Genomic DNA, 12,989 nt, shown 5'->3' on the forward strand with positions numbered 1-12,989 from the left:
GTTGTGGGTAGGGATGGACTATAAGAGCCATTCAGGAAGTACTCAACCCGAGACCAGGACCCATTATTTGGCAAAGGTTTCACTCCCAACGTCCAGCACATCACGTTGTAGATGTCCACCACTCGAATTGGAGCAGCCCGAAAATTTTTCTTGAAGTCTGAATGAAGTTAAGTAAATGTAATTAGATCTACATCTCAAATTAGCAAATAAATGTGAATGTTGACAGCAGAAATGAATTGCAAAGCCTTACTGAAAATACAGAAATCCTGAATTGTAAAACTGTCAGAGTTGAAAGCTGAACTGCATTACATACAAGAAACCAAAATACATTCTATAAAAGCCGAAAGCTAAACTGTAATACTGTCAAATTAATTAATTAACTCGTTAGACAAAGTCATATTTGCATGGAAAACATCGTTATTGTGTGTGTAGTTACTCTATGGGACTTTCATTTTGAAAATAAAACTTGCTTTTATTTTAGAGGGAGTTAAGACAGAATCAGGCCGTCTCTGGTAAAAGCCCTTTGGCCTGCTGACCTAGTTTTCACTGTATTCCGAGAGTCCTGATTAGAGTATAATGTTAAAGGAGATCAGGCAGGTAGAAACCAAATCACCAAGCCAAATTCCTTGTATGTGCAACGTACTTTTCAAATAAACAGTTTCTTCCGATTCAGAGAAAGGGGTGTGCCCATTAACAATTTAAAATATATGATATGAATAGGTAGCCAATGAAAGGAAGCTAAAACTGGTGAAATAGATCCTATCACAGCAGCCAATTTTACATATTGATTACTATGTCATCATTGATAACATTCATTGTTCCATTTAGGCACTGGTATTGTACTTGTTGGCTCAATGGAATGGCTGTGACAGACTAATTAGAATGGGACCTTAATTGACTTTTATCAACTACACCTGTGTTTACCCTGTTATATAAATGTCAAATGGCTGGTGTGAAAATGAATCCAAATGTTCTTAGTTAAGTTTCTAGCTGCAGCATTCTGAACCATTTGAAGACATTTAGTACTATTGCCAGCTTTAAAAGTTAAAAAATACCAATAAATGAGTAAGTCCGTTGGATTCCATAGTATTATGTCTGCGACCAGCACCAGATGTTCTACGTTTTGACCAGAAATTCGGCATGAAAAGTGAAAATTGTGGGAATGTCAGCAAGTTTAACATATTTTTTCCCGAAAATGTTAAAGCTCCTCTCCACATTAACTGTGAGGTTACTCACTCTAAGCAGCACAATACACACCTATTACAAACTCAGACGATGTCTAAAAACAGCTGAAACATAAGCTGTGATAATGTGAAAACTGTAGAAGTTATCAAAAAGCTGACTTCAACTTATGTTAAGATGCTGATATCGTACAACACTAGACGGCCTAATGAATCCATTGGTACCAACCGTCTCATGCTGAATAATGCCCCAAAGTTAGGCTACATTTTGGTATGGTGACTTTCAAAAGGACCCCCTTTGACCTCTCCCCTCAAGATATGATAATTAGAATGGGTTCTTTTACAGACATGCCCACTTTATCCTAATCCCATGCAGTTTGGGGTCAAATCCATGCAGATGTGACCTCTAGGATAATTCCAACCTCATGAAACTTAAAAACACACTAGAGACCTTGTGTAGCAGTTTCCAGAACAGAAGCCATCCTATTGCCGAAAAATGCAAATCTTGAATCAATTTCCACGTCTAAATGTTTTTTGTAGTATTCAGATGTAGAAACGTAAAAATAAAAAAAAAAAATTGTTCAAATTGAAGAATAATGATTTGGATGACAATAGTGCCCTGATTTACTATTTTTAACTTCACAAACTATTGGCCATACATTCATATTCTCCGTCTGCCTCAAAAAAAAAAAAAAAATAAAAAAAATAAAAATAAAAATAAAAATAAAAATCACCCAGGACCCAGTCCAACCTGGCTGCTGGTCATGTCTGCTTTAGATAGTGGATAACAGGAGGGGTGGGGTTGCTTTAGGACAGATTGAATTGTGAAGCAGAGAGATCATAGGAATAAAATAATGCACAGACTGTACTATTAGAACATGAAACATTTGTTACCAGGTCCTGTCGCCAAGAAAATCCCTCTCATGTCGAGGAACTCGTTGTCATAACCATGCCAACCATTTTGCCATAGTGACGGCTCCCCAGAGTCGTTGCTCCAGTATGGAAGTTTTGCCTTGTTCTAGGGACACAAACAAACACGCACACACTAAATGATTTACACAAAAGATCCAGAATAAAGTACGATTTTATTGGCTGAAACCACACCGAACCACATGTGATCCAGAATAGCTACTAAATGGACCTTTTGTCAACTGCTATTTCTAAAGTCAGAGGACTTTCAATTGTAAAGGTGCCCCGCTGAGTTTTCTTTGAAACACACCCAAGTTAATGTTACATTCAGTGTTACCTTAATGTGTGTATTAATGAAGTTACCTCAGCGATAAACCAGCCAGGATCAGCCACCAGTGTCAGGGGGGAAACAAACTGCCCTCCTTTGAAATGGAACCGTTCAGGGATCTTCTGTCTGGCATAGACACGCATGTTAGGGATCTGGGACAATGCGGCATACACCTGGAATAACACACATTAATTGAATGGTTTCAATAACACACATTAATTGAATGGTTTCAATAACAAACCATCAACTTATCCCTCAATAACCCAGCAAGGCCGAGATCCTCCTTGTGGCACTGGCACTGCAGTGGCTAGTCTATGGCAAGCGTCAGTCAGGTGTCAGGACTGTGGCAAGCGAGCAGCACTCGTTCGGCACCTCTTAACTATCCAACAAATTCCTTTTTGACGGAACTCCATGGAACTCCATGGTTTAGGGCCAAAACACATCTCTGATCTGCTGCTACCTTATGAACCATCCCGACCCCTTAGGTCGTCTGGGACCGGTCTACTTTCTGTTCCCAGAGTCAGAACTAAACATGGAGAAGCAGCATTCACTTGTTCTGCTCCACATATCTGGAACAAAGTCCCAGAAAGCTGCAAGTCTGCTGAGACCCTCAGCTCCTTTAAATCAAGACGGAATACTTTTCTGTTTGCTGCTGCCTTCAATTGAACCAGATTCAAGGATATTAATCAATTTCCTGCATTTCTGCATTTTACTACTGTATTTTATTTCTTACTGTAACAGGTGTAGTAAGGACCCAGGAGCAGTACGACAGCCACCAAGGATAGTTTGAATCGAAGCTTTATTTTCCTCTGGACACACAACAGGTAGAATATTCACAGGGAAAAAGCGGCAGGATGTCGTGGTCGGAGACAGAAGGCTGAGTGAGTTACCGGGGCAGAAGCAAGGCGGGGTAGTCCAAGACAGACAGGTAACGGGGAATCAGTCCAAGGGTGTACGCTGGAAGGTCTTGCATGGAAGCGGAGAACGATCTGGCAGTGAGTGTGTGTGTGACTGGGGTTTAAATAGTGAAGCAGCAGAGTGAGCAGGTGAGAGTGATGAGCTGATGAGGTGGGTGTGACTGGCAGGTGCACTGAATAAACTGATTAGGTGAGTGAGAGATGGAAAAAAACAGGATAGTAGTGGCAGAGCTGTGACACTTACACTGCTTTTTAGTGTTTTAATGACTGTTTTTAATGTTTCAATGAATGTTAATTGTTTTTAAATCTCTTTTTCTTTTGCCGTATGAATTCTTACAATGCTAGAGTATCTTGCTCGTTCAACGTAATGTCTGCAGTCTGTAGATAATAATAAATCAAATCCATTACAGTGTAGACACTTGGCACAATCTGATTCAGACACTCTGAAGGTAAGAAAGTTAAGTGCTTTAAACTATCTGCATAGATAGTGTTTTCACTGGCTTGTGTGACACATGCAAGCAACTAGGCTCAAGGTTAGGAAATGGTATAGTTCACTTTAAGGGTGTCTGAAATCGTATTACAAGATGCTTCCAGGCATGAATATGGGAAATGAAACTTAGCAGAAGTTCAGTCAGGGAGACTCTCCTAACGCTCCTATTCACTCAAAACCTCTCTGTCTCCGGTTCTCCAGCTACTACTAAATCAGCTGAGTATGGACCAGATCTTGACACTATCTCCCTTAAGCCAATCATATCTTTCCTGTGAAACTTAAAAACTGTTTTTCTCTCTGCTGCGTCAGTGGTCATTTCAGATAAACCAACCCAATCCCCCTCCGCCCCTTCATCTCCAGTCTCCATCACTTCAGTGCCCAGTCCTGCTCCACATCCCATCATTCAGATCTTCTGCCAACTCTCCTTACCAACAACACCAGTGTCTAGACTCCGGGAGAAATATTCCTGAACTATATAGACCACATCACAATGGGTCTTATCACCAAAGACACTTCACATTTAAATGTATTGTGCAACATGTCAACAGGGATGCACCGATTTATCAGCCGAACATCGGTGTCAGCTGATATTCGCCTTGTTGACTACCATCTCCTTATAAGCAAATAAAATGATATTCAACGATGGCAGTGGCCGTTGTTTATCTGTAGTGTTGCATCAGTTTAGCACCGGCTAACTGTTGTGTTGGTTATTCGCGGTCGGTCTCAGCAACAGTAACCAGCCACTGATTCGGAAAAGAAGCCACTAGCTGGACACGACTCTGGCAGGAGGACGGGTAACTTGCGCATGTGTGGTTTGTTTACCAATTAAAGTGAAAAAGGGTCGGCCATGTGGGAATATTTCACCGTGGGTGTGTTTTGCCGCTACTAGTCCACTAGTTTATCAATCGTGAAAGGTGTTGTTCTATTGGGCAAATAAAAAAATAAAAATTGCTAAAATGGGTTGCCAACTACACTTCGTTATACGGTGGTTATTATACTCGGGTGGTCCACCTATGTATGGGAAACAAATATCTTTGTTGGGCTGTGTACTGAAACATTCTTCTCATTGAGGAGGTAGTCGTAAAGCTGCTAAAAGGCCTTTTAAAGTAGGTTTTCTTTTGAGAGAATCTCATTCATGTTAAAAGTTGTATCAATTGTTTCAATTTGTATGTTTGAATTGGTGCTCATTCAAAGCCAGTGTAATGAATTGCTAGATGACAGCTCAGTTATATTTTTATAGGAAGATGTCTTTGTTTCCCTGGCAAAATAGTGGAATAAATAACAACAAAAACAAAGTAACAACATCATCAGAAACATCGGTTTTGGCATCGGCTATCAGCCGAATTGTTATTTTAAACATCTGTATCAACCCACAATTTCACAATTGGGGCATCTCTACATGTAAGGAATGTATTGTTCCCTCTAAAGGAAGTCTCTCCTGACATATATTGTGTTATTTATGATTACAGGGAAGAAGGATGTATAAATGTTTTGACCTCACGGACATGGTGTTTTTGCTTCTTTTGGGAGGGGGTCCAAGTCTTAATTAGGGGGTTCAGACCTCCCAAATCCCTCCCCATAATTCAAACCCTGGTCCAAGCAGTCATTAAAAGAACATGAGCCTTTACTGGCTTGTCAGCCATGAACAAAGCCAATCCCAGCTCTCTTGTGAAAGGAAATACAGATTGTGGCTTTACCTCTTGGTGCTTGTTATATTGGGGCCACAGACTGACTACGGGTCCTCTGTCCATCATCTTGACAATAGCTGACATGTTGATGTACTTGTCCAGCTCTATGACCTTCTCCATCCACTGGATCTTTGTCATACCATGGTCTGAAAATAGCACAATGTTCAGCTGGTTCACCATCTTTTTCTCCTGAAAGAATCACAAGAGACAGAAACAGATGGAAAATGAACTGCATGACAGGGAGCGCAGTACTAGCTGTAATTGTAGTAACAATAGTAGTGATATTACTGACTTTTATTATGCGGTTGAGTGTCTGCATAGCGAGATCCAGTTGTCGTACAGCTGTTCTAACCTGATGAGACTCTGGACCAAAGTGATGGCCCTCCACATCTATTTTCTCATAATATATTGCTGCCATGGTCGCTTCGCCTGAGCTACACACACACACACACACACACACACACACACACATACACTTTTAGGTATCTGCTGGTATCATTAGTGCCTATTCATGAAAACAAACCATGGGCCTACACAATGTCCACCTTTCAGGCTGTGTTAAGCTTGAGAACTATATTTTTACCGTTCATCTGATCGACTTGTTGAGTTAAAAGCAACCCAGCGCTGGTACTTATGTCATTGTCACTGGGTTCCGTCCATATCCATAAAATATACATTTTGAACAAACAACTGTATTAGACTATCAAAAAAACAACTAGTCTTTATCTGAACATGGTAGCAAGCCACACAAGATACTGTTAAGAAAGGCTGAATTTTAAGTTATTAGCAACTGTCAATGGGATTTTTGAACGAGGTTTTCTGGATTTCTGGAACTGAACCCACTTCGGATCTCTATAGGTTTAATAATAAACATAAGGTCTGGCTTTTGCTGTTTTTTCCCCAGCTCAAAACTTTAAAACGTTTTTACTGTCATGACACTCAAGTCTCAAGTTGACATCTCTTTTCCATGTAAGGGCTAAAAGTAAGCCATGAATCACAGGACATCATTGTGTTCTTACCTCAGGACATTAAGAGCATTCACTATTGACTCTGTGAGGTTTTTCTCTGATGGGTTGTAGACATATTCCTCACAGAATGATGGACGGACACTCAGAATCTCCACCTCACAGCCTGAAGACAAACGAAAGATTATTTCTTACTAACATTGATGGTTTTATCTCCAAATTAATGTGGGACAACTCAACAGAGATATGGCTGGCTAACGTTAGCTAAACATAGGTAACTTTAGTTCATTCGTGACGTAATGACCTGTCCTTTTATAAATTCCTTGCCCTGACACAGGAAATAAATGTTTATGTTTGCAACAGTGAAGTGCTCTATATTGCGGAATGTACACAGGATCCTGGGACCAGTCTGCTACATCAGGAGATGCCTGGGACAACCAAGCTAGATAGACCGCCTTCTTCAGCTATAACGCCTCCTTCACCACACATGTCCTCCAGTGGGTTTCTTAGGCTGCCGCCATGACAGGCACAAACAACCTTCTGACCACAACTCCTAACATTTGAGGGTTTGAACATAGCCGACTCGGATTCCATGTCCCCAATCTCCCCCTGGATAGACAAGAAATTATTATGCAGGTAGGATAGGGGCCTCAGCCACACGTTCTTAGTTCACCCTCCCTACACATTTAGGTTTACCATCAGATCCAATGTACCACTAGGTGGTAATCAGTTGACAGCTCTGCTTCTCTCTTCACAAGTGTCCAAAACACGTGGCCACAGATCTGAATGACAACCACAAAGTCACTGATGAATCACCTTGCTTGAACAAGGTGTTTGTTATGACCGAATCATGGCGAGCACAGAAGTCCAATAACAAAGCCCTACTACAAGGTTCAGACAATCAACAGTCTGAGCCTTCCTCTGGTGAGTTTCCCTAAACCTGCTAGGCACCTCACACCCTAGGGAACTCTAAAAAAGAAGAGTGTAGCCCCTCTTCAGCAGTTAAGTTCCAGAATTAATGCCATGCGTAGAGTTGAATATTTCTAGCTGGTACAGGTACGCTCCGTCTCCCACACCAGATTTGGTTCTTTCCCCTCTTGACTTTGACTTTAAGGAAGCCCTGAACCTGACCAACATGTCCTTTGAGGAAGCAGACTTGAAGATTTGGGGGAAACCTCACCGATATCACTGGCAGAGGACTCAGATGTAGTTAAAAAGCTCCCCAGTGGCAGGATGCCATGTATTGATCAAATTGGCCCTGATATTCTGAAGGCGCTGGACATTGTTTGGCTGTCTTGGTTGATACACCTCTTCAGTGTCCCACGGAGGTCAAAGACAGTGTGTGTGGAATGGGTGGGTGGCTTTTCCCTTTTTTAAAAAGTAGGTTAGATCCCACTGCACTGTCTCCCAGGAAAAGCTGATTCCAGGGTTCTGGAAAGGTAGCGCAAACCAATAATTCAACCTCAGATGCATGAGGAGCAATGCAGATTCCGTCCTGGTTGTGGAACAGTGGACCATCTCTTTACCCTTGCAGGGTTGTTTGGGGGTTCATGGGAGTTTGCCCATCCAGATGTGATTTGGTTGTAGTAGTCAGGACATGAGAGGCAGCACCTCCAAGTCTGAGGCTACTTGGGTAGTGACCGAAATAATGAGATTATGTAGGGGTCAGTTGACATCGTTCGGGCATCTGATCAGGATGCCTCCTGGGAGCATTTCCTCTGTTTCCTGTGAGCGTCCTGACTGGTAGAAGACAATATATCTAATCTGCCTTGGGTAATGCCTTGGGATCCACTAGTAAGACCTGGAAAACTTTGGGGAAAGAGAGTTCTTGACCACCTTGCTAATCCTGTTTCCTCAGTGACCCGGCCCTGGATTAGCGGCAGAAAATAGATGGATGGATGCTTTGTGACTCTACTTGAATATGACAACCTTTTGTTGCTTCAATGATGTGTGAATAAAGAGAGGGACCGGTGTTAGTGAGAAGCCGTGAATCAGAATAATTAAATGTTATTTTCGGATTCTAATCTATTTTAAAGCACAAATAAACACATCCCCACATCCTCACAAACCTGCAGGATGGTGCCGTATTTTGAATGAATGCAGCTCGAGGCAGGCTTCATCCTGCTGTCTGCTCTCTCTCTGCTCTCGGCTCTAAAACTAAAACTGACTGTTCGATATAACACCATACATCAGAGAGACTGACAGGGAAAACACATACACACAGGAATACTTACAAAACAAACTGCAATGTAACAACACATTCTCCGCCTGTATAAGACTATACATTGTTTTTTATGGTAATTGTTGCATATTATACCCTTAAGTGATCATAAACCGGGGTGCTGTAGTCGTTTCCAAGGAGCAACATAGTGGCATTATAGCTTTGAACGACTCTAGTGTGGGCAGCAGACCGCTGTCTCATCATCTCCCCCAGTAGCGCATTATATAGCCTATTTCTTCTTTAACTATACAACAAACTTTGCAAACTTTGTGCTTTGTTTGTGGTTCAACCGACTGGTTTGATTGGTGGAAAGTGACTTAAGGGGGGTGAAGTTTGACTATAAGAGTAAGCTGTGAAAAGTAATACATTGGATTTGTTGAACTTGTTGTATGTTGGTTTGTTCGTATTAAAACACTTCCCGCTGGGTTGCAACTCCAATTCGCCATCTCTTCTTGTCATTTTGCCACAACACAGGCTGTGTAGACAGCTGTATTGGTGAAAATAGAAGACAGTTTCAGTTGAGTGTTCATGTTAACAATGGGTGTGCTCACCAGGCCAGTAGTACATGAAAACCTTCTTTCCCAGTTTCTGCAGGGTGACCCATAATGGCTCTGATCCATCCCACCAAAGAGGCAACCGACTGTCAAGGTTGGTCCCAATCAGAAACTCCTTCTTTGAGGCTTCATCCCACATGTAGTTTCCAGTCATCTGATGAACATCACAGTGACGACCTGACACAAATAAACAAAAAGCATTTTTTAAAAAAGCATAGTTTGATATCCAAAGCCAGATATTATTTCTCTGTGCTAAAGAGTTCCATTGTTGTCAAAAATCCGTTAATCAGTTATCCACACTTTACCATGAACACACACACTGTAGTTCTTAGAAAACATAGTGAGCCGTCATCAGAAATGAAACCATAAATGCATGTAAATGTTTTTAAAGCTTTTACAGTAAAACCAATGGGTTTGAAGCTGCCACAGACACAGGAAGGGAAGTCAAAAAGTATTAGGGAACGGACTAACATATTGTTGATTTTGATCTGAAGCAAATTCATTAAATTCAGGCTAAATCAAGAAAGAGTCAGCATCAAGCAGGACTGACTGGCACGGGGATAGCGGAGGTGTCAATGAACTGTGTTTGTGTGTGTGTGTGTCCTGCCAGTGATTCTTTCAACAGGATAATTTGCTCTATCAAAACACACATCAGCACATCGCCAGGGGGCAGGCTCCAAAACTCACATCCTGTTGGCCTGGATGTGCTTTTGTTTATGGAGCTTAGTAAGATAGAGGACTCCAACTCAAAGGGATGCATCACTCACACACACAACTCTTCCTCTATCCACTCGCTTATTTTCAAATAATCTATTTTGATCATTTATATTACATCCTAGGAGAATTATTATCAATAATTTATGATTTTCAGAACATTGCAAAATTTCTCAGATTATTAGCCACATCACCTGTAATGTTGCTGCTGGCTCGACTGTGGAAGAGCTAGACTAATCAGCTGTGTAGAGATGGTTTGATAACATGAACCTTCAGAGGAAAAGAGCTACACAAATTACTCCGTCATAGTTATTATAGTTATGTGTTATGTTTTTGCCCAAAGACTTTGTGTCACACTGCTGTTATGTCTTTTCTACCAAGCTACATCTCCTGACAAGATACAGTGTTGTCACGATACTTGAATTTCAAACTTCGATACAGTACCTTGAAAACATCTGTATTCAATACCATTTTAAAATGGAAAAGTTAGATTGCCGTGAGTGTGTCAACTCAATGTCGGGAAGAAGAGAGGAGAAAATGCAGCTACTGCCTATGTATCAATACTGCAGAATATTTTTGACAAAACTACACTGACTGCAAGTTGCATCAGGATCTGAGTGAGCGCAGGTGACAATAATTGTGACGGACTTAAATTAACTAATTGATACAGAGTTTTTACAAGTTGTGTCAGAGGAGAGAAGACAGTGTTGCCTGTTAAACAACAGTGTGGAGTTAGTTTTATAATTACCAACTGCCAAACATTTTACAGTACTCAGTTGAAGTTTGTTTAAAGTTAGTTTTTGATCAGCTGGACTACAGTTAACACGGCAGGACTGTTTACATCAGAACACTGGGTAGTAGTAAGCTGTGTGGGTTTTCATACGGGATAAAGCAGCAACAGATTCTATAATCCCACTTTAAATGCAGACTGATGTTCTTGCAATACATACTGTAAGAAGATTGTAGAAAAGTATGAAAGCATACAAATATAACTATTACAACATATAACCTGTTTTATTTTATGATAGAAGTGATTTAACATAAACTGCATAGACACCTTATATAAAATAGTCACTCAAGCCTTGTATGATCCTTACTTCCTGTGTTTGACCTGAAAACAGGAAGACTCATGTGTGAGTGATGCATGAAACCAGGGGAGGTACCAGTCTCAGACCAGAATAAAAGCAGCAGCATAACTGAGGGAACTCGGTCTTCACTGTTAGAGGTGACTAGAGTCTTCACCCTGAGAGGTGACTGGAAGACGCTTCTGCTATCAGAAGAAGAGCCGGTTCCAGCATAGAGACTGGATCACACTTCTTTAATAAGAAGACTAGGCTTAAAGATCTTACACCCTTAGGGGTGACTGGAAGACGCTTCTGCTATCAGAAGACAGCATGAAAAAAAAAGAAAAAGGAAAGAACTCACAGCGAGAGCTGACTGAGAGAGCCTGTTAAACCAGGACTGATAGTATTAGCTCTTGAAGCACTAAGACTGTTTCATTGAATTTAAATTGTTGTATGTGACTGTTGTGAGAAAACCTTAATAAAACCACAGCCTTACCATTTGTAAGTGACTGGGATCCAAACTAAGTACTCTGGTTCTTCAGAATAATTTGACCCTCTTCCCCTGTCCCTGAAACGTGTGATACACAGGTGACAACAGACTCTACCAGAGGAGCTTCCCTGGGTGAAGACTTTTTAGACTTGTTAGTCAACAAATGGTCTTAATGCCTTAAAATAGTACTCGGTGTTAGGGTTTTGAGAGCGCTTAGGGCGTAGCCGTACAAGACTCTCAGAAAGACAATAATTCCGTAATCCTAACGACTCAGAGATAAAAGGCCGAAGGTATTTTCCTGACACCTCTGTGGGACACGAAAACCCACTAAGGTTGGTCGGATTACCGACGGAGTTACCGCCGTGTTAGGTGCGAGCCTGCCCTGCATTCCCCGGGGCTGGAACCGTTCACGCTACAATACATACGTCACGTTACATTTTAAAGTTGAATTAAAATAGTTTATTTACATTTCCCTTTAAGACTTGCACATTTGAGTATTGAGTTTTAAAGGTTCTCTAGTTGACATTCAGAGCAATAATATAGCATCAAACAATTAATAACTGTATAGATATATTGGAGTAATGTCTTGCCCTGCTGCTGCTGTGTGAATATGCAGTCAAGATTCTGCATGATTGGTCCTAAGGATGACAATATTGTCCAACACAATTAGTGTCATTTCATGTCAGCCTGACTCACCAAATACACACAGCTAGTGATCTCTGCCAATAGCTTCAGTTCTCTGACCTAGAGGCACTGTTTCAGCAATACAAAGGTTTGCCAATGGGACATGCCGTCAAGGACCTATTAGGTCATAGGTTTTGTTTCAACGGGGGGGGAATGACAAACATTGAATGGAAGGTCTGCATGTCCTCTCCAAGAAACTTTTGGGAGTCAAACACTTCATGTCCTGCATTCAGGTGAATTTGTGGACCAATTAATGGTTGTAAAGTATATATTTATATAAAGGAAGACACAAAATTCAGTCGGCAGGTGACAATTCAAAATACAAAAATATAATGGAACATAATGTAGTGAGGCGCTAAGGCATTCTGTATTGCTTTAACATATTTATTCTCCTGTAAATCAACTTATCTCTGTTGTGTCACTACATGTCGGGATGATTTACTTTTCCCTCGTCTTTTGTATATTTTGTTTTGGGAAGTAACTTCATTAAATATGTATGTTGCACAATGCATGTCAATGATACATGAATGCATTTAATGTATAAACTGTAATGGGAAAAATTGAACTCTGTGTGTCTGAGTTGTGAACCGAAACTTACGTATGTTTAAAACTATGCAGTAATGAGGAACTAGTTGAAGGTCTTATTTTATCTTGATAACCGTAACTGGTTCCCAGTTGAACGCACCTGGCAGACTCCAGATAATGAGCAGATCAAGACAGCCGGTGTCAAAAGACCTCTCCTCCCCATTTATGATTTATCTACAGAAGAGGACATCTCCATGTA

The 12,989-nt window shown here is 41.0% G+C and overlaps 1 protein-coding gene across 4 annotated transcripts in view; it reads right to left on the minus strand.

Annotated features, from left to right (window-relative positions):
• The window catches only part of enpp6 (ectonucleotide pyrophosphatase/phosphodiesterase 6), a 40,035-nt gene that overhangs the window by 1,202 nt on the left and 25,844 nt on the right, over positions 1-12,989 (minus strand). The window contains exons 2-8 of one of the 4 annotated variants that reach the window (XM_076092064.1): positions 9,251-9,430; positions 6,533-6,644; positions 5,806-5,947; positions 5,523-5,702; positions 2,454-2,591; positions 2,076-2,199; positions 1-157 (exon numbers count right to left, since the gene is read on the minus strand). The exon at positions 1-157 is cut by the window's left edge and continues 1,202 nt beyond it. In XM_076092064.1, coding sequence (XP_075948179.1) covers positions 1-157; positions 2,076-2,199; positions 2,454-2,591; positions 5,523-5,702; positions 5,806-5,947; positions 6,533-6,644; positions 9,251-9,430 — 1,033 coding nt within the window. Of the gene's footprint in view, positions 1,987-2,075; positions 2,200-2,453; positions 2,592-5,522; positions 5,703-5,805; positions 5,948-6,532; positions 6,645-9,250; positions 9,431-12,989 lie in introns of all 4 variants that reach the window. The other 3 variants (XM_076092066.1, XM_076092065.1, XM_076092067.1) reach the window with 3 other exon arrangements.

This window comes from Anarhichas minor, unplaced genomic scaffold (genome assembly GCF_050575085.1).
Source record: "Anarhichas minor isolate MPS153535 unplaced genomic scaffold, ASM5057508v1 ptg000015l, whole genome shotgun sequence".
Classification (NCBI taxonomy): domain Eukaryota; kingdom Metazoa; phylum Chordata; class Actinopteri; order Perciformes; family Anarhichadidae; genus Anarhichas; species Anarhichas minor.